Source organism: Canis lupus, chromosome 12, assembly GCF_003254725.2.
Source record: "Canis lupus dingo isolate Sandy chromosome 12, ASM325472v2, whole genome shotgun sequence".
Lineage (NCBI taxonomy): Eukaryota > Metazoa > Chordata > Mammalia > Carnivora > Canidae > Canis > Canis lupus.
In genome coordinates, this window is record NC_064254.1 from 72,221,064 (window position 1) to 72,242,919 (window position 21,856).

At 47.2% G+C, this 21,856-nt stretch overlaps 2 protein-coding genes and 1 long non-coding RNA gene across 5 annotated transcripts in view; all 3 read right to left on the reverse strand.

Annotated features, from left to right (window-relative positions):
* The window catches only part of LOC112658537 (uncharacterized), a 57,410-nt gene extending 36,681 nt beyond the window's left edge, over positions 1-20,729 (reverse strand). For 2 of the 3 annotated variants that reach the window (XR_007401404.1, XR_007401403.1), the window contains exon 1: positions 2,582-3,272. This is a non-coding gene — a long non-coding RNA (uncharacterized LOC112658537). Of the gene's footprint in view, positions 1-2,581; positions 3,273-20,436 lie in introns of those variants that run through there. The other variant, XR_007401405.1, reaches the window with a different exon arrangement.
* Positions 663-2,211, reverse strand: TSPYL4 (TSPY like 4). Its single transcript, XM_025444776.3, has one exon. The coding sequence runs from the start codon at positions 2,143-2,145 to the stop codon at positions 949-951; it is 1,197 nt and encodes a 398-aa protein (XP_025300561.1). The 5' UTR covers positions 2,146-2,211; the 3' UTR covers positions 663-948.
* TSPYL1 (TSPY like 1) lies at positions 17,422-20,441 on the reverse strand. The gene has a single exon (XM_025444777.3). The coding sequence runs from the start codon at positions 20,431-20,433 to the stop codon at positions 19,312-19,314; it is 1,122 nt and encodes a 373-aa protein (XP_025300562.3). The 5' UTR covers positions 20,434-20,441; the 3' UTR covers positions 17,422-19,311.
* Positions 20,730-21,856: the final 1,127 nt, after the last annotated feature.

The following is a 21,856-nucleotide window of genomic DNA, read 5'->3' on the forward strand; positions in this document are numbered from 1 at the left end:
GCCGGGTTTCTAGGGACGGAAGCGGGGGCGTGAGGAAGCAGGGGAGGGTGCCCCGCAGCGCTGCCCCGGGTTGTTTCTTGGGGCTCCCCGTCCCCCCAGTTTCCAGGTCTAAAGAAGGAGAGTGAAACTCCGCTCCGGCCGCCTCGGTGGCCACCGGCTCCGGCTCTCCTTAAATCCGTCCCGCGCCGCCGCCGCCCTTCCCTGCTTCCCGGGGACTCCAGGGCGGGCAGGGCGGGGGGTCGCCGCGGCCCCGACGCCCCGAGTCGCCCACAGGTCTCCGTCGGAGGCTCTCGGAGCTGGGGGGCGGGGCCGGGAGCAGGTGAAGCACAAAGCCCGCCCGGGCCCCCGAGGCTCTCCACTTCGGAGCTCGAGCTGTTCTAGAAAGAGGGGGAGGGGCGGGAGGGCGGGAGGGGCAGGAGGGGGGTGCAGGTACGGGGCGGCCCCCCGGAGCGCAGCCGGGTCCTCCGAGCCCCGGGGGGTGGGGGCTGCCCAGGTCCAGGGGCCGCGGCGGCTCCGGAGGGCCACGCTCCAGGCGCGAGCACAGAGCGCTGCCCACCTGCAGCAACAGACTTGCAAGACACAAGGGGCGGGGGGGGGTTCCCGGGCCCCCGGCAGAGGAGCCACGCGGCTGCACCGGGCGCTCGCCGGCCGCCTCATTCCCGCCTCAGCCGCCTCAGCCGCCTCAGCCGCGCGGCGGCCGGTGAGCAGCTGCACTGAGGGCCGGGGCCGGGGCCGGGGCCGGGGCCGGGCCGAGGCGGCGCGTGCACGCGGGACGTGGACCAGGACGCGGGCATCCAAGGGTCAACCTTACAAGCGACTGAGGGGTGAGGAGAAGCGGGGCCGCCGCGGGGCCGCGCCGAGACGGGCGGACAGAGGGCGTGCTGCGGGCCAGGCGCAGGGCCGGGGCGCGGGGGCGCGGGGGCGGGGGCGCGGGCGGCCGGGGCGCCGCTAGCCGGACTGGAACCGGAAGGACCTGGGGCTCTCGGCCGGCTGCCTCGCGGGGTCCCGGATGCCCCGGCGCGGCCCCTCGCCCATCAGGTAGTACTGCAGGGGGTTGGGCCACAGCTCGGCCTTGATGATCTCCGCGATCCTGTCGAATTCTAGGAGGCTGTGGTCCGAGAACCAGTTGAAGAAACTGGGGATGGTGCTTCCTTCCCGGTTCCTGTGGATGTGAGCCTGGGGGTCCTGGCCCCGGTGCCAGCGGATGGGCGTGGCCAGGGACACGACCCGGCCCGAGGACCTGCGCTCGTACTCTTTGACGAGCCCCTCGTTGCGGAAGTAGGGGTTGCCCTGGAAGATGAACTTGAACTTGCAGCCGGCCCTGGGGTGCTTGAGCTCCTCCACCTCCAGATTGATCATGTACCTCATCATGTCCTCATCCTGGCCACTGATCATGGGCGCCAGCTGCGGGTGGTTGCGGAAGGCCGTGACCCAGAAGCCCGGGATGTTCTGGATGATGAAGCTCCTGCGCTGCATGTGGAGCCTGCGCATGCGGCCGAACTTGCGCTCCAGCTGCAGGAAGGCCCGGTCGGCCTGGGCGTTGACGTTCGACAGCTCCTGGTCGATGGCCTCCAGCGAGTCCATGCAGCTGCCGACCTTCGGGGCCTTGGCCCGCGCCTCCTCCTGGGTCCCCGCCGCCCCCTTCTCCTTGGGCATCGCCTGCCCGTCCTCCGCCGCCCCCGCGGCTGCTCCCTCCCCCTCCGCGGCGCACTTGGCCGGCAGCTCCTTGGCCTTCGCCCCCGGCGCCCCCTGCGCCCCCTGCGCCCCCGACGCCCCCGCGCCGCAGGCTTCTAGGGCTTTCTCCGCAGCAGGGCCCCGCGGCTCTCTCCGCGGACAGCCGTGCTCCTGGGCACCGGCGGCGGCCGAGCCTTCCGCGGGCAGCAGGCGCTCTCGGGGGCCCGCTCTGCCCGCCCCGCGGCCGCGACTCCCGAACACTCGAACGCGGAGCGCCGGGGCGCCTCCAGCCGGGCTCCGGGCCGGGGCGCCCCCCGCGGCCGTCTGCACGCCGCCCTCACCCGCGTCCGCCATCCCCTCGGCCCGGCCCGGGGTCGCGTCCGGGGGGCCCGGGGCGGGGTCGGCCTCCGCCGCCGCCGCGCCGCAGTCTCGGGCGGCAGGGAGGTGCCTGCCCTCGGCCGGCGCGCTCATCTCGGGGCAGGGACCCGCAGCAGGACGGCGTCCCGGTCCCCGCCGCTCGCGCACTCCCGGAGGATGCTGCTATGGCAACCGCTGACGTCACGGCGGCCGGAGGCGCGCGTCCTCACGTCGCGCGAGAGTTCGCGGGGCCTGGGGATTCCGGGTTTCCGGGGTCTGCGCGCGCGGGCGTGGGTTCGCGGGCCGCGGCGGCGGCGGCGCTTCCGGGGCGCTGGGTGAGTGTCCCCGCCGCCGCGGCCCCGCGCTCCCCTCCCTCAGGCGAGGACGCCGAGGGGCCCCCGAGGCTGGAGGTGAGCAGAGCGGCGGCCCCGCGGCGGAGGGCGGGACCCGGGAGCCTGCCTCTCCCTCGCCCGGGTCTCTCTCTCTCTCTCTCTCTCTCCTGAGTAATTAATTAGAATCTTAAAAAAAAAAAAAGTGGTGACTTACGCACCTCGGCGCGGTGGAGACGGAAGCCTCGGCCTTCCCGACCGGACACCACGAAGGCTGCGCCCGTCGGCCGACCCCGGGGGCGACCGGACGCCAGGCCCGCTGCGCTCTGAAGTAATACACGCGGTCAAGGTACGTTCCTCACTGGCGTCGACCCACTCGCGCGAGCGCGCAGACCCGGCCTTGAAGCATCACGGAAAAAGACGTGATCTCAGGAGAGTGTAATTTCCAAAATGGCACGTGCCGTGGATGTGGCCCAGCCCTGAGCCGGGAGGAGCTCCTGCTTCGGAGTCCGCGCGAGCTCGAAGCCCAGGAGTAGTTGCCACAATAGCCCCTGTGGTAGTCCCCGGCGGGCGGGAGCAACAGCAGCTGTTTGTTCGCAGGCACTGCAACTCGTAATCGTCCAACTAAAAATATTTTAAGTGGCGTCTAAAACGTCAGTGTTAAAATAGCTACCCGAAATGTGCCTTTTCCAGTCAGTTCATACGATTCATCTAGCAGTGGTGTTAATTCCGTACCACGTGCTGTTTGCTGCAGTGTGGAAATACTGGTGTTGATCCTTAGACAAACGCAAGAATGAAGGAAAACTTGAATTTTGCATATTTTTGTTCCGCATCTTAAATTCATATTAGAAAAATGTTTGTGACTCTTTGTGATAGAAACTACTACGCTACAGAGCACCCCAGATCATGATCGCTTTTAAATTAGGACTCGGGAGAGGATCCAGTGAAAAGTCAGGGTGTAGGGGAAACAGAGTTACGGAAAAGTAGCAGGTGTATTGAGGGAGGTAGTGCAGACCCTGTGCAACTAAGAATGAGGTGCTGAGAGAGATACTGGCAGGTGGCACAGAGGAGCAGCCTGTCCCGCAGCTTCATGGGGTAGCTCACAAAGGTTTACCAGACAGTTCAGAAACATTCAAGATATTTTTGTGCCCCTAGTCCGCCTACTCAAGGACAGACTGTCCAGATTGACTGCTACCAGCTAATCAGATAACCCATAAAAACTGTACAAACAGGGATGCCTGGGTGGCCCCCTGGTTGAGCACCTGCCTTTGGCTCGGGGCGTGGTCCTGGAGTTCTGGGATCGAGTCCCACGTCAGGCTCCCTGCGTGGAGCCTGCTTCTCCCTCTGCCTGTGTCTCTGCCTCTCTCTGTCTCTCTCATGAATAAATAAGATTTTTTTAAAAAATTAAAAACTGTACAAACAAGATGCACTCTTCTCAGACTACAATTATTTTTCTCTCCTTTTTTCCCCCGTTTTAATAAATCCTGTTTTGCCTCTGTGGGGTGAAATCCATTTACTAATTTATCCTCTTTGTAAATAAGTAAACATTGTGCTATAATTTAGTGTATTTGTGACTTTGGGTTATACTTTGACACTGCTCTGCCTTGTTTCCTTTCTTAAAGAATCCATACAAGAAAGGTAGCATTTGCTATTTGCAACAGAAAATTAGAAAGTTACTTAAAACTACTGCTACCTCTGAACCTTTTTTCTTTTGTTGCATATACAAAGGACTTTTATCTCCACTGCTTGAAACATCCCCATCCCTAGCTTTGATTGTTCCTGTCAAGGGGATCATTTTCCACAATAATAACCTGCCCATCCTTGAAACTCCATTCAAGCTTACCTCATGTAGATTGCATTAGCATTTTAATGCATTTAATAATCCTAAACAAGGACCCAGGATCACAGGGTTGACTCCCTCATGATGGAGACATATATTAATTGCCAAACTGCCTCCTCCCATCTCCTATGCATGACCTTCCCTTATCACCTTACCGTTCTAACAGTCCTCAATTTCTATAGCTCCTATGACCTTTACCGTGCAAATTAGAATTTACCTTCTATCTTTAACTTTCTTGGTTGTTTTATGCAGATTAGTCTCCTCATGCCAAGTAGGCAAGGATGGCTGCATCCTTGGCATCTACTATAGTAGGCCCAGGGACTATCTCATTGGAGATTGTAATGAATTTGATTACTTGAGTTAAATGAAAAATGTAAAAGATTTAACCAAAATGAATAGTATGACTATGCTAGTATTTCATTTTGAGTTGAGTGGATTATGTATTATAGGTATGAATCATTTTGTTTGCATATTAGAATATAGGATTTGGAGTACATGACAAAGCCTGTTCTGTTGGCAGTTGACATCGGCCTCACTACAGAGCAAAAGGTATGTCAGTAACATGACCATATGGAAAAATACTCGCAAGAAATGCCATGAAAATCCAGGAGGGGGGCAGCCCAGGTGGCTCAGCAGTTTAGTGCTGCTTTCAGCCCAGGGCCAGATCCTGGAGACCCGGGATCGAGTCCCACGTCGGGCTCCCTGTGTGGAGCCTGCTTCTCCCTCTGCCTATGTCTCTGCCTCTCTGTGTATCTCTCATGAATAAATAAATAAAATCTTTAAAAAAAGAAAATCCAGGAGGTAATTTTCATTTGCCACAGGACAAGGAGTTTAACAAAAGTTCAAACATAAATTAGTATAGTCAAATAGGAACGATTTTACTAAAGTGTATAGTAAGTACTGGAAAATTTAGGAAATACCCACTGTTGTTACTCTTGAACAACAAGGTTGCTTTTGGTGGGAGCCAGGCTACTCATGCTGTTTGACAAAGTCCAGGCATGGGAGTTAATCCTGAAAATCAGGAGAAGCCACAGCTGGCTCCCATGGATTCCTTTCACTTTGTTTTTGGCCATCTTTAGCATCATTATAATACTATTGGGGAATTTCCATAAAATAAATATGGAGTCTAAAAATAATTAAAATTTCCAACATGCTTCTTGGAATAAAACCCAATGCCCCCCACCCCCCACTCTGTAATTCCTCTAATATGAGAAATGCTGAGTTTTTTTATCAGTTAAGGGTAAAATAAATCTGGGAACCTAGCCCAGTTAAAGCTGTCATGGAAGAAGTCCTTCAGGTACCTCTTAAGCGTCAAGTTAAAGAGACAACAGTTAACCAGTGGAACACATGATAAAATAAGTTGTGGGTACTGTAAACTGCTAGAAGAAAGTTAAACATTTCTGTATATAACCTTTAAAATAATAACCCCTTTCATGTAACCATATTACCATAGACTTGTTTTTCCACTAGAATAGGCCACGCTCTGTCTAGCACTTTTGTCTTTTACATCACACTCACTGCTTTCTCAAGAAATCAATAAAGGTCATGTTCATTATAGCAGTCGAAACTGAAAGGAAAAATATTTCGTATGAAAAAGATGTTTCTTAATCTTTAGAATGATCTAAGATGTTTGCGATAAAATGTAAAATGTAATTATTTACTAAAAAAGAAACTGGAAAAGCAAGGCAATGTAAAATGGTATAAATAAAGCCCCTCCGAAATGATCAGGACGTGTCTGCACCCTGACTCTGTGCGTCCCCTCATTTGCCGACGCCGGCCTTTCCTTCGAGAGACCCACCCCAGCTGGAGCTGGAGCCCGGCATGTTTTTTCAGAATGATAGGGTTTCTGGTTATATATTCATTAGGGCCTACATTTACTTAGTGTTTTCTAAATGTGTTATCTCATTTAATCCTCAGAATAACCCTGTGAGGTAATAATATTATGACTTCATCCTACGTTACCTTAGAAGGAACTGCAGCAAAGAGGAACCGAGTTGCTTATCCACAGTCACACAAAAGTGATAGAGCCGTAATCTGACTCAGGAACCTGTACACTCATTTATTATATTTTTCTGCAATTCCACCCAACATGTAAAATGTAAAGGTGCTTTCTTAGAAGTAAGACTGTATGACCATCCCAATTTAATGTTATGTCTTACTGTCCTGTTCCCCTCTGCCCATCCAGAAAGATACTAACAGTCGTTGGGGAAGTGCCTGAACACTAAAAGAAGCAGGAATTCATGATCCTGGATTCAAGGCTTAAAGTCAACAGTTCTCAATCCATCAGAGAGAACATTCCCTTTGTTCATTTGTTTTTTCTTTATTGGTATTGTGTAGACCCAGTCTTACTGGAGGAGGGCAAAAGACATGGGCTGGAGTTCATTTCTGCCTTCATGAGCAGTGGGAATTTGGGCAAGTGGTTTAACTTTTTTTATCTCCATTTCCACATTTTATAAAATAGGAATCCTAAGGGGCACCCGGCTGGCTCAGTCAATGGAGCATGTGACTTTTGATCTCTGGGTTGTGAGTTTGAGCCCCATGTTGAGCACAGAGCCTTACTTTTTAAAAATAGTAAGCTCACCCAACCTGTCTTTACCTACCCTCTTCTCAGAGTAACGGGTCAATATTGTAATGTAGGTGACCCTTACTCCGTAAGTTGCTTTCCTCCTTCCTCACCCCCGTTTCCATCTTTCCTTTTTTTCTTCTTTAAAATGTATTTCATGTACCATTACAGCCAAAAGATACTGAATTTTCAAACAATTTCCCCTAAATTACCCTTAACATATGGAAGGAGTTCTGTCCCTATGACTAAATGAGTCACCACTCCAGGGCTCCAAAGCCCAGAATTAAGTTGAGCAGCAACAGAAGCATTCCATGGAAACTTTTCTCTTCCTCAGACAGGACAAAGGCATCTTTAGCAGACAGAGCCTGTGTGTCCAGGGCCACGCAAAATTGGCATTTCCAGTAGAAAGCCGTCCTGCTTTTTGAGAAAACAATGGCTGAAGAACAACTTCCTTCACATTCAAAGAGGATGCTGGGCTAATTGAATTTCTTACAGGTATGAGTCAAGGATGGATCTGGCTTTGGCACCAATGTAGTGTGAAGTTTCATGTGGTAGCCATGAAAATGCACCTTCCAGCCTTCCTAATACAAGGAGAGTAATTGTTCAAGGGTCTGAATGCTGCACCCTGAAATCTCTAGTCTCCTTTGCATTCCGGCCATACCTCCTATGAGCCCTCCAGCCAATGGCTGAGTATGGCTAGGGTACTGAAGGCAAGACCATTCCTAGAGGATGTGGGACTCAGCCAACAGCTGACTCTGGTTGCCTCAAGGACTCCCTGGTGGCCTTGCTGAATCTTCCTTGGATGGCACAGGAGTCTAGGACGCTTCCACCCAACTTTCTCTTGCTCCCCTTTTCACTCAATCAGATTTGCTTTCTGGACAGATGGCTCTCCCGTCTTTTTTTTCTGGCTCCCTCCCCATCTCACTCACACAGTCATTTTCCCCTAATAAGACCTTTGTATATTTAATCCCAGCTTGACTTCTGCTTTTCGGAGGATCCAGAATAACATGTTTGTTTAACAGATCATTTAAACCCCTTAGTTTCAATTTTTTTTTTTTATCTCGCAAATTGGGAGTCAGGAGACAGAATAGCTGGAAGTGGGGAAAGACTTAGTGCAATAAAAAGAAGTCCTGCCTGCATTAAATGACATGATGAGGGGGGCCCCTGGGTGACTCAGCAGTTTAGCACCTGCCTTCAGCCCAGGGCATGACCTTGGGGTCCCAGGATCGAGTCCCACGTCAGGCTCCCTGCAAGGAGGCTGTTTCTTCCTCTGCCTGTGTCTCTGCCTCTCTCTGTGTATCTCATGAATAAATAAATAAAATCTTTAAAAATAAAAATGACATGATACAGTAGTTAGATGGCTGTACCTTAGAATCACTAGTTCCTTACATATTTTGGAGATTAACCTTTTCAGATATATGATTTGCAAATGTTTTCTCCCATTCTGTAGGTTCCTTTTTACTCTGTTGATTGTTGGTAACACAAAAATTGTAAATGTTAGAAAGTTTTGTGTCAGAATTTCATTAGCATTTGTTTTCATTCTTAGTGCTAGATAATGGTGTATCTTACAATGTTTTACAGTAGATGAAATAAGTTGCTTTCAAAAAATAGTGTTTAAAACACTGCAGGAAGAAAGGAGGGCCTGGCTTGCTCATTTGGTAGAGCATATGACTCTTTTTTGTTTCAAGTTTTGTTTGGTTTTGTTTTTTTAAGATTTTATTTATTCATCAGAGAGAGAGAGAAAGAGAGACACAGGCAGAGGGAGAAGCAGGCTCCATGCAGAGAGCCCGACATGGGTCAATCCTAGGACTCCAGGATCAGCCCTGGACTAGAAGGTGGCGCTAAACTGCTGAGCCCCCCAGGCTGCCCTGTTGCAAGTTTTTATTTAAATTCCAGTTAGTTAACACAGAGTGTAATATTGGTTTTAGGAATAGAATTTAGTGATTTATCACTTACATATAGCAGCCAGGAGCATGTGACTCTTGAGTCATCCCAAGTCGGGGGTGGAGCTTACTTAAAAAACAATAAATAACAGTGCAAAATATTTTTATATGTAAAATGGTATTAGGTTCTAGGCTTAAATACTAGATTTTGTCATCTATATATTTAGCACTGGATGATTACTCTGTATGGGACACTGTCCATCACATTGCAGGATATCTAGCTTCCCTAATGTCCCTAATGAATACCAGTAATACCTGTATTCATTGTAAAAAAAACAAAATAACTGGCAGACTTCCCAAACACCATTGGGAGAAGCCCACATACACCTTGAGAGTCAGGTTTGTAAATGTTTGTGACTACTATACGGAGTCGTCTCTACCACAGACCTAGATCACCACGTACTGAACCATCTCAACACAGCCCTTTATTATGCTAAGGGAAGTTAGAGCTTAGCCTGGTGAAGAGGATGACAATGAAGTTTCAAGTGCTGTTCTAAGTTATCACCCAGTTGACTCAAGCCTCCATAACACATTCTCTACATTTCACAGTGATACCCTGAGTTCTGTGCTGTTCAGCAGCCGAATTCCAGAAGGATATAAAACATTTGAACTACTTTGGCTAATTCTGTTTTTTTTTTTTTTTTTTTTTTTTTTTTTAAGATTATAGTTACTTATCTGACAGAGCATGTGCGTACATGCAGGCTGGGAGGCAGAAGGAGAGGGACCAAGCAGACTCCCCGCTGAGCAGGGGCTCCATCCCAGGCAGTAAGAAACCTCTGCCTGGGTCTCTGCCTCTCTGTGTCTCTTGTGAATAAATAAAATCTTAAAAAAAGAGATGAAGCAGGAGCAGCAATAGGGTTTAGGGCAGATGATCCCCAAACATTAGCACGTATCACAATCACCTGTAGTGCTGGTTAAAATACAGTTGCTAGATTCCACTCAGGTTAGATTCCACAGGGCAGTAATGGGGTTCTCAAGATTGCATTTCTAACAAGATTTAAGTGAACCTCACGCTGCTGGTCTGGGGACCACCCTTTGCAACCTACGACATTAGGGTAATGGAGAGTAGTAGGTTGAAGCTGAAGAGTCAGAGAAAAAAGGTCCAAATAAGATCAGAGAATCGTCATGTAGCATCTGAACGTGCAGAAGTGAAAAGGGAAACCCAGCAAGAATGTTGAGTGTATCAGCACTACCTACGGGTTATATGTCCTGAGCAGATCAACATCTTCAGTGATGAGAGGATAAGAGAACTTCTTAGCTTGTAAATTAAGGAAATCTCTAGAGAGCAACTTCTACCTAGAATTGAAGGAGGAAAGTAACAAAAGAAAAAAAAGTATTCCCAAAATTGGGATTATAAATGAAATTATACAGCAAGAAGAAGAACTTGCAAACAGAGTCAGCAGCTTTTTGTTTTTAAAGATTTATTCACATGAGAGAGAGCGTGGTGGGTGGTGGAGTCAGAGGGAGAGGCAGATTCCCTGCTGAGCAGGGAGCCCGACTGGAGCTAGACCCCAAGACGTGGAGGTCCCAACATGAGCCAAATGCAAAATGCTTAACCATCTGAGCCACTCGGGCACCCCAGAGTCAACAGCTTTTATTTAAGCACAGAAGAAAAGTCAAAATAGTGGAAATGGGCAAATAGAATTCCAATTTTTGAATTCATGACAGTATTTTTAAATCTATTATTTATGGTTATAGCTTACATTCACTAAAATGCATGACTCTTAATTGTACAACTTGACAGGTTTTAACAAATGGGTACGTCTGTGTTATCATCGCCCAAATCAAGATAATGGTGCCTCACTATCACCCCTGAAAGTTTGCTCATGCTTCTTTCCAGTTACTCTACAGCCCTGAGGCAACCATTCTTTGGATTTCTATCACCATGGTTAAGTTTCCCAAACCACTGAACTTCACATATATGGAGTTATGTAGTATGTACTCTTTTTTATTGACTGATAGCACACAGCGAGGTGGGGGGCAGAGGGATTTTAAGCAGACTCCGCACTAAGGGTGGACCCAAGTTTGGGGTTCAGTCTCACAACCCTGAGACCATGACCTGAGCCAAACTCAAGAGTCAAACACTTAACGGACTGAGCCACCCAGGCGCCCCTAGAATGTACTCTCTTCTCTGGCATCCTTCACTTAAAGTTTTTGAGGAATCCCTGGGTGGCTCAGCGGTTTGGCACCACCTTCAGCCCAGGGCGTGATCCTGGGGTCCCGGGATGGAGTCCTGCGTCGGGCTCCCTGCATGGAGCCTGCTTCTCCCTCTGCCTGTGTCTCTCATGAATAAATAAATAAATTTTTTTTTAAATAATAAAAAATAAAAATGTTTTTGAGATGCATCCATGTTGTTACGTGATCAGTAGTTTGTTCCTTGTTGCTGAGTCATGTGCCATTTATGAATACATCGTGATGTACACATTCACCTTTGGTAGACATTGATTTGATTCTAGCTTTCAACTATGACAAATAAAACTGCTATGAACATTCTTATGCTGCAAATAAATTATACTTTAATAAAGAAAACAATGGGGATCCCTGGGTGGCGCAGCGGTTTGGCGCCTGCCTTTGGCCCAGGGCGCGATCCTGGAGATCCGGGATCGAATCCCATGTCAGGCTCCCGGTGCATGGAGCCTGCTTCTCCCTCTGCCTGTGTCTCTGCCTCTCTCTCTCTCACTGTGTGCCTATCATGAATAAATAAAAATTTAAAAAAAAAAAAAAAATAAAGAAAGAAAACAATGACAAATTCCAAAAACAAAAGAGTATCTATTTTTAGTAACATCTTTGGTCACTTAAATGACCAAAGAAAGAGCTACCACACAACAGTGAGGTGGTAGGGATCACATATTTATCACTCAACATTAGCTACTATCGATGTGATCGAGAAAATGTAAATGGATTCAAACTGGGTAAGTACACGGACTAGAAAGCAAGTGGAGAACATACTCATTTCCCAATACTAAGCTGCCGTGCTAGAATCAGAGTCTGAAGCTTAAAGAAATGAAGACTTGGAAATGAAGTTACTACGAGGTCAGAAGACATGCATAGGCTTAACGTGAATCACCCATTCAGTTGCTGTGGCTGGTTCTGCAACGCAAACCTCTGCTCGATTAGTAGACATCATCCTCAAGAAATGTGTGCTGAAATAAAGCCCTTAATGAGAAGACCCATATTTCTAGAACTTTGTAGAGGAGTACATGAATCTGAAGTTTCTATGTATGTGGTCAATTTGGGGTAATGTCCCAACTGGGTCTATCTAGAACTGTAGGAAATAACATCACTGGCAACTCTTCCCCATAGTATGTGCTTCCTACTTACTTCCTAAAGTCTCCAGTTACAGAACAATCTTTTAAATATGAGTATTATTGTTACCTTGATAGAAGTTGACCAAAATTATCAATTATTCCTTTATCTGTGTACTTTTGTATTTTCTATTTTTGGTGACTGATAAAAATAAGCTATATAACATTTTAAATATTTCTCCAGCTTTTTGTTCAGAAAAATTTCAAACCACAGTTGAAGTAATATTAAAATATTAATACTGCCGTTAAAAAAGAGACTCTCAACAATGTAAAAATATTACTAAGTTGTTCCCTTTTTTGACAAGGGAAATTGAAAGAGAAAGTACATCAGGTATGGACACATACCTAGGAGGAATTGGCACACTTTCTAATCCCTCAGCCTAAAGGGGACATCATTCCTAATTTATAAAGAGGTACCAACTTTGTTTGCTGATGCCCGAGGACAAAGTTAAACTGAGGGTGGGAATGAGGAGAATAGGTGGATCCATATTACAGAAAGATCCTAAAGAGGCTGTGTTACTCTGAAAGGAAGCTTCCTGGGAGAACTTAAGCAATGACCTGGCTACAGACCAGATTTGCAAATGACATGAAATTAGGGAGGTAAAATTACTCATTAGGAATAATTGATCATCCAAACACAAATAATTAAAATAAATTTAATACAATTTAATAAAAATTAATATAGATATATGTAAAGTGTTGGACACAAACTTCAATGAAGTAGAACATAAAGGAACCTAATTCAGCATCACGTGAATACTTCAAAATTTAACGGTTTGGGCAGCCCCGGTGGCTCAGCAGTTTAGCACTGCCTTTCACCCAGGATGTGATCCTGGGCTCCCTGCGTGGAGCCTGTTTCTCCCTCTGCATGTGTCTCTGTCTCTCTCTGTCTCTCATGAAGAAATAAAGTCTTTAAAAAAAAATTAAGGGTTTGGTAAAATTTAATCTTACTAGACATGGAAAGGGTAATATTGCTGCCCCAAAAGCTAATGTTCTCACAAGATCCACTTAAGGAAAGATACTTTGTAAAGTATAGGTGGTAAGAATTCCAATCTTACTTTGGATGTTACTTTGTTCAGTTCAGGGCACTTGACTTTAGGAAAAACTGACATAATGAATCCTGTTTATTAGCATACACCATGGATAAGGAATATTGAAGGATTTTTTATCTAGCCAAGTTTGTGGTGATGGTGGTGGAGGGGGCAGGGAGCTGTTAGGAGGACGGGATTATCTGGGATGATCTTTAAGGACTTAAAAGAACTCTGTGGAACCAGGGTAATTACATTCTGCGAGACTGCATGGGTCAAAATATGGGTGCTGAGAGCCTGCTTGGCAATCTGGATGTTACAAGGCAGGGCATTTCTAAGTAAACTTAACAAAACTGGGAAGGGAGTAAGGTTCCCTCACTTGAGGAGTCCAAGGAAAGGTTATCCATGATTCTCAAATCTGTACCTTTGTATGTAATTTAACTGGTTTGAGGGTGGAGCCTAGATAGCAGAATTTTTTCAAAACTCACCAGCTATTTTTTTTTTTTAAAGATTTTATTTATTTATGAGAGAGAGGGCAGGGGAGGAGCAAGAGGGAGAGTAACAAGTAGACTGTGCTGGGCATGGAGTCCGACGTGGGGCCTGATCTCAGGACCCGGAGATCATGACCTGACCTGAAACCAAGAGTCAGATGCTAAACCGAGTGAGCCACCCAGGTGCCACACTCACCAGCTATTAATAATGGGAGTTGGGTTTGAGAAATACTAGGCTAGATAACTATGTAAAAATGTGAAATTAAAATGGAGAGGAAGATAAATGGAAATTAATATTTATATTACATGCCAGCCATTGTCCTTGGCATTTTCACACTCTGACCTTAGCACAGTGCCTGGCACCTAGTAAACTCTCAAATGAGTTTTCTACAACCTTATAATGGCATTCTCCAAATAATCCTGGGAGATTATTAGTTTATAATACAGGTATCATCATCCCTGTATTGTGGACAAGGAAACCAAAGCTCAGAAAAGGTATTTATTTCGGCTAATGCGTTAGGTAGTAGACTGTAAAACTGTGACTTAATCCCAATTTAAAGCTAGTGTGGGGGTCCCTGGGTGGCGCAGCGGTTTAGAGCCTGCCTTTGGCCCAGGGCGTGATCCTGGAGACCGGGGATCGAGTCCCACGTCGGGCTCCCGGTGCATGGAGCCTGCTTCTCCCTCTGCCTATGTCTCTGCCTCTCTCTCTCTCTGACTATCATAAATAAATAAAAAAAATTAAAAAAAAAAAATCTAGTGTGCCCTGGTCCCTAGCCCGCTCACTCAGTAGAGCGTGCATCTCTTGATCTCAGAGTTTTAAGTTCCAGCCCCATGTTGGGTACAGAAATTACTTAATAAAATCTTTAAATAAATAAAGCTAGCATGTCTTCCCTGTCTCTTCAGGCCACTAATAAGACATGTTGGTATTTATAAAAATCAGCAGCATAAGTGGCCCTTTTTAATAGAACACTTCTTCCTGACCTATTCTCAAAAAACATTACATTAAATGCAAATCCTGAAAAAGTGAAAGCCAAAAAGTAGACATTTTCCTAATGTGGCCTGTCAGGCCTGCAGAAGCTCCCCTGCAAGTCTGGAGAACCCCAGAGGGCAGAGGAAATGGATTAGAGTGGCCCTTCAGAGCTCAAACAAAGCCCTTCAAGCAAACATGCAGAAAGCACTGCTCACAAATACCTCCCTACGCATAATGAGTGGATAAATACGTCACCTCCACAATCCAGGACTTCAGCTCTGTACTGAGGCGGGGGCTCTTTGCCATGTTAATCCTGTTTTCTTGGGCACGTGACTGGTTTGAGTATGTGAATTTGCTGAAGAGGAAACATTCAAGGAAAGATACCTCAGTGAGACAGTGAGTTCCTCAAGAGCAAGGACAACCTTAATAACCAAGGCGAAATAATAATTGCTGTAAGACTGCACTGCAAGGCCACACTACTTTTCAAAAATAAAATATAGGGATCCCTGGGTGGCGCAGCGGTTTGGCGCCTGCCTTTGGCCCAGGGCACGATCCTGAAGACCCAGGATCGAATCCCACATCAGGCTCCCGGTGCATGGAGCCTGCTTCTCCCTCTGCCTGTGTCTCTGCCTCTCTCTCTCTGTGTGACTATCATAAATAAATAAAAATTAAAAAAAAAAAATATGCTTCAAGTGGTAAGCATTGAATTGACAATGAAATGCTAGATTCGGATTTTTTTCTGGTGTCTGGCCAATTGTTAAATTTTAGAGCCTATGTTAACATACACAAAATGGTAATTTGATGACTGAAATTTTCTTTTCTGAGCTTCATGTACTTTTATAAACCAAATATACATTAAAATTTATTCTAGAAAAACATGAAGATACAGGTTCTAAATATTGTTAAGAGACTGCTTTAAATAACCAATATAATAACGATCAGGGCAAATTTGGGACCCAGATATACTTATATCCATAATTTTACACATTATGTTTTCCAAAGTACTGAGTATGTTGTCTTAGGTACTCAAGGAGAAGCTGATAAGAGACCTTCCATTTTTAGCCTTTTTTTACCCATTGGCCTCTAGCTATACTTTACCCATCTTAAATTTTAGCTAGATAACCCTTGTCTTAAAGTCACAAAAAAATTCATAGGGAGGAAGTTTAAATACTCATGTGTATTTTATACACTCCGAGATATTCAAGAAGCCTAAAACCATGCTGTGCGATGTAATTTAAAATTTACCAGTAGCCACAAAAAATGGTAAATATTTTTTAGTATTAATCAATATATCAACAGCATTATTTCAATATGTAATCAATATACAAAATTAAGGTATTTTACATTTTTTTCCATACTAAGTTTTTGAAATTCAGTGTGTATTTTATACTTATACAGCAGATCTAAATTTGGACTAGACATATTTTAAGTGCTTCGTAGCCACTGGTGGCTAATGGTTACTGTACTGGAAGCACATGTCTAGAGTCTAACTCTCTTCTATCTCCAGTGTAAGTCACCTTAAAATATACAAAAACCAAGCACATATAAGTTGATCCAAAGTTACGTAATGCTCTGGTAAAATGGCAAGGGAGATGTTAAATGTATAGGGTTTAGACTTTTCTAATCACTTAAACAAGAAATTTGCTTTTAAGGGCTTTGTAAGATTTTTTACACCAATTTTACAAGTGCCTTGAAAACCATCTTTTGGGACGCCTGGGTGACTCAGTGGTTGAGCATCTGCAGTTGAGCATCTGCCTTCAGCTCAGAGAGTGACCCCGGAGTCCTGGGATCAAGTCTCACATTGCGCAGGGAGCCATCTTCTCCCCCTGCCTGTGTCTCTGCCTCTCTTTCTCATGAATAAATAAATAAAATGTTTAAAAAAAAGAAAAACCATCTTCTTCCCATTACCTCATCAAGTCTTTCTGGGTACTAGGATATTTTGTTCTTTTTTTCCATTTGAGTTGTTCACTTTGTCATTCAATATCTGTCATTCAATATCATTCAATATCATGTGCAAAACATGCTAGAAGCAGTGAGAGACACAAAGGATACCCCATCATCTCTTTGCCTTCACAAACTTCCAAACTAGCTAGAGAGGGAAAGAGTGAAAACCCTGTAAAAATGTATTTGCATTTTACTGTATCACTGTTTCCCCAATTCTTTAACAATAAAAGGAATGACTTTATCTTCTTATTCTTGTTATCTTCCCAAGGCCCGACAAAATGCCTTATTGGTAAATATTTGTGGAATTCGCTGTTCATGAATTACATATTATTTTCTGGAACAGAAGTCCCTGTAAGTACACCAAGTACTTGAAAAGACATTTCTAAATAAATAGAATAGAAATAATAGAATAGAATAGAATAGAATAGAATAGAATAGAATAGAATAGACATTTCATCTTCTTTAAGGGGAACAGAAAAACTGGAAGACAGGCGAATTATCTCTCAGGCCTTGAAAAATCTGACACAACAGAAGGCAGGGAGGTTTGAAGAAAACAATAAACAAGTTTTTACAGCTGAAAAAGTATGACAGAAGAATTTACAACTTATGATAGAAACTGCTTATTAAATGAGCAAGTAAAAAAAAAAAAAAAAAAGAACTGAATGACCTTAGAATATCACTTACAGAGACAGAAATGGAAGCTTTAAGGAATTAAAGTGGTGGTGCTACACAAGCTATATGGAAAAAAGTGACGTCATGAGTAAGCACTTATAATTGTTAACATTTTAAAGCCAAACCCGTAGCAACAACCCTCCCAACCTGGCAAGGTACAGCAGTGTGCCCTAGTTTCTTACTTTTGTAAGAATGTCTTAATGTCTGTTTAGCTATGTTTAGAACTTTAATAATCCTATAATCTGTTGTTATTGTGAACAATTACTTCATGCATTATTTGTGGGCAGAGTGAAGAATAAGAAATCTAGCAGAGTAACATGCTTTTATTTTACAACAACACATATAAGGAAAAACAAATATGCCAATGGTACATTTCCAGTTTGACAGAGCAATCTCACAAAGTATATTTAGGAAAAAAGACACATCAATTACTAAGTTGTTACCAGGGTAAAGTAAGACACTCAAACCAAACATCTCTTGTAGGTTATTTTTTCTATGAAGACAATTCCCAGTCTTCAGAATCTGACAAAACCAACTTATTCAAATTATATTTCTAAGGATACAGTTTAAACAGAAACAAGAAGTCAAAAAATCTCATTTTCATGTAAATCTCTGTATCTTACCAGAAAGTAAAATTGTTATTTTTTCAACCATTCCCAATTGAAAGCAAAAAGAAAGCCTGTACAGCTCAAATTTCCCCAGTAAGCAGAAAGTTATTTTACTAAACACCAGAGAAATAACAACAGTATTAATCTTCTGCATAAATTAAGTCAAATGAAAACAAGAGAAGGCACTCAAAGTTGCTTTGTTTCTTTAAAGAACTCTTATCTACGCAATACATTTAACACTCCCAATCTCCTTCCATTCTCCCATGAAAATCCTGAGAAAAAGTGTTTCTCCTCCCATTACTACTGACAGAAAAAAACCTCTAATTTGAAGGCTCTGTCAGCCAGTCTTACTTAATCTTAGCCCAATTTTTATCTTGCTCATTTTTGACTGTGGTCTTCTGTTTCCCTCGCTCAGGTTACCCATCAAAACTACTTCTTCCATCCACCATGTACTAGGGTATCCCTTTTCCTTTCATTTAGATGTGTCTCCCTTTAAGCCCTCTAGGTGTCGCTGAAGGGGGCTGAGGGTTGGGAAGAGAGCAGAGGGAAGAGCTTCCAGTGGACTATTTTACAGGGCACCTGTCCCTAAGTAATGAAGAGCTAAAGCCAAATTAAAATAAAAGGCTTGCTTTTGCAGATGCTTTTGAAATATAACTTTTTTTTTCCTAAAGAGACAGGAGATAGATGGAGGGAAAGTGTACTGCCACCCTGGCATTTAATCACATTCAGGGTAAGGAGAAGAGGCACAAGAGGTATACCTAGGTGTTGTGTGAATTTAATAGGTGAGGCTGAGAAAGCCTGGTACTTAGAATGGACATCATCATCCTTGCTCCTGCCAAGAGAATAAGGTCTCACTTGTCACTTTAACCACTAGCTTGACATTGTTCTAGATCATGAAAGTGAAGGGAAGAGGAGCTGAGGAATCAAGGAGTTCTTTTGGGGGCAGGAACCCTGGGTCCACCAGCAGTTCTAGGGATTCCTGTTGACCAGAAACAACATAATGGGGCCAACAATAATCTGCTAGGTATTCACCAGTAGGTAGCAGCCCAAGGTGGGTGGGCATGGCCAGTAGTGGGCAGTAGGAGGTGACCACAGGTGCAAGAAGAGCAGTGGAGTCGCATAAATCAGAGACCAAGTGGCGCGTTGCTGCTCCCTCCGCCCCACAAGTGTGCATAGGCTCCATGCCTGTACTACAGAGCAAGGTGGGTAGAATGAGCTCCTGGGCAAAGCTAGGATTCCAGATGGTTAAGAGCCAGACCAAAGGCCCTGGAAACAAACGGTCCATGCAGTGCACAAAAGGTAATGCAAGTTACAGCATCATTTGCTTGGCTGAGGAGCGACGTGAATCACGGCCAGGCAGCGCGAGCCGGTAATGCAGAACGGCACGACGGCCAGTGGAAAGGAAGGAGGGCGGCCTTGAAAGTTTCAATCTTAGGTTGAGAAAACTGAATGTCCGGAGGAAAAAGGTTGTAGAAACGTCAGGAAGGGAGGGGGGGGAAAAAGGTGGCAGGCATACCCGTCTCTGTCGTCCAAGCACAGGCCCAGCCGGAGCTGGCAGGGGGCTTGGGCATACTTCCCCGGCAGAGCTCAACCAGACTGGAAGCCGAAGGGCCTGGGGATCTCTACGGGCTCTCTAATTGGGCGACGCCTGGCCCTACGGACTCCTTCGCGCAACAGGTAATACTGCAGTGGATTTGGCCACAAATCCTCCTTGATGATTTCAGCAATCTTGTCGGACTCTGGGACGCTATGGTCTGAAAACCAGGTGAAGAAATTGCAGACGACGTCTTGGCTCCTGCGAATGAAGGACTGGGGCTCGTGGCCGCGGCGCCAGACGATGGGCGTGGACAGAGACACCACGCGGCCAGAGGCTCTCACCTCATACTCCTTGACGATGAGCTTGTTCCTGAAGTAGGGGTTTCTTCGGAAGAAGAACTTGAATTTGCAGCCGGTCCTGGGGTGCCTGAGCTCCTTTACCTCCAGATTGGTTACGTATCTCAGCATCTCTGCGTCCTGGCCGCGGATCATGGGCGCCAGCTGCGGGTGGTTGCGGAAGGCCGTGACCCAGAAGCCCGGGATGTTCTGGATGATGTAGTTTCTCCTCTCCAGGTAGTGACGACGCATCCGCCCAAATTTATGCTCCAGCTGCTGAAAGGCCCTGTCGGCCTGAGCGTTCACCGTGTCCAGCTCCAGCTGGATGGCTTCCAGGGGGTTCATGCGCGCATCCGGGCTCAAGCGTCGGGGCCCCGCGGCCGCCCCGGCACCCTCCCGCCCGGCCAGCTCTTCCCCTCCCTGCGGGTCTGTCTCCATCCTGGGCTCCTCCTCCTCCGCCGCCGCCGCCGCCGCCGAAGCGAGGCCGTCGCGGGCCGGCAGCTCCGGGGCCGTCTCCTCCGCCCGCACGTCCGACGCCCCCGCAGGGCCCCCCGCACCCGGCCCGCGCGCCCCGGCGCTCCCACACCCATTTTCCAGGCCGCCGTCCGTTGCCACCGACACCGACACCGGCGCCGCTGCCAGGCCTTCGCTAGGGGGCGGGGCCTCCGCCCGCCCCGCTCCGGTCGCTACGGAACCGCGACGCCCGCCGCCTCCCACCGGGGCTGGGGGGCCGCTGTCCGCGGGGGCGGGGGCGGGGGCGGGGGCGGCGGGGGCTCCCCGCTCCTCCGGGAGCCCAGGCTCCGCCGCCGGCCCCGCCGTCACCCCGGGCTCCGCCATCACCTGTGACGCCTCGGCTTCCTCACGGAGCCGCCTCACGGAGCCTCGTCACGGAGCTTCCTCGCGGAGCCGCCTCACGGAGCTTCCTCACGGACTGCCGCGGGTCCGGGTCCCCGCGGGCGCGGTCGGGAGTCGGGAGGCTGCAGGCTCGGGGGAAGGGGCCCCGCCGCCCCGCCAGGCCGCTCGGGTCACGAGCAGCCGGCGCAACCACGGGGGCACGTCCGCGCTCCTCACGGCAACCGCCCCCCGCCCCCCGCCCCCCGCCGGCGTCGGGGGCGCCCGCCCACCCGTCCGTTCGCCGGCGCCTCCGCGCGGTTGACGTCAGGGCCGCAGATCTCGCGAGAGCGCGCGGACGCGGCGGGCGGCGGGCGGCTGCGGCCTCGGCGGCTCCGGGGTGACCGGCGCCCTGCGCGGCGCTGCCCCCCGGAAGCGTGTCGTGCGGGCTTTGCGGTGTATTTTCCGGGCGGGAAGGCAATCTTTTCCTTAAGGAAGAATCTTTGCATGAAGAAGGAACTCCAGGATTTCAGTCGACACCAAGTCTCATGTGCTCAAGAAGTTATTTTGTCACGTAGGGAAAAAAATAAGTAACGTTGCTATTTTCCACAGATGTATTAGTATTCCTTGTGGCTACTAATTGGGGAAGTTTTTCCTTATCTTTTCTTTTTGAACCTAGAGGCTTAAGAAGAATATGTGTCCCTCTTACATGACACAGTTATCTTGCTATCTAGAACGTTCTTTTTAGGCAGATACTGTTCATCCTCTAAGACACTTATCATAAAACTATCTTGCTGTAGGATGTGCTAGACATTTTAGCTTTTTGTTTTTTAAGATTTTTAATCTATTTATTCATGAGAAACACAGAGAGAGGCAGAGACACAAGCAGGCTCCATGCAGGGAGCCCAATGCGGGACTCGATCCCAGGACCACGACCGGGGCTGAAGGCAGGTCCCAAACCGCTGAGCCCCCCGGGCGTCCCAACATTTTAGTTCTTATAAAGAACAACTCTGTTATGGCCTTAATTTTACTCACTGGGGAATTGAGGCAAAGAGGCACTGGGTTACTTAACTCAAAATGACATAATAGTAAACCTGGGGCACCTGGGAGGCTCAGTTGGTTAAGTATCTGACTCTTGACTTTGGCTCAGGTCATGGTCTGGGGTCACGGGGCTCTGTAATGAGCGTGGAGTCTGCTTGAGATTCTCTCTTGCTCTCTCTCTAAACAAATAGGGCTGCCTGGGGGGCTCAGTGGTTGAGCATCTGCCTTGGGCTCAGGGTGTGACCCCAGGGTCCTGGGATGGAGTCCCATATCCGGCTCTCCGTGGGGAGCCGGCTTCTCCCTCTGCCTGTGTCTCTGCCTCTCTCTGTGTGTCTCTCGGAAATAAATAAAATCTTTATAAATAAATACTTTAAAAAAAAAAAAAAAA

Bases quoted from the DNA above. Each gene is read 5' to 3' on its own strand.
- TSPYL4 (XM_025444776.3), bottom strand. From the start codon at position 2,145: ATGAGCGCGCCGGCCGAGGGCAGGCACCTCCCTGCCGCCCGAGACTGC.
- TSPYL1 (XM_025444777.3), bottom strand. From the start codon at position 20,433: ATGGCGGAGCCCGGGGTGACGGCGGGGCCGGCGGCGGAGCCTGGGCTC.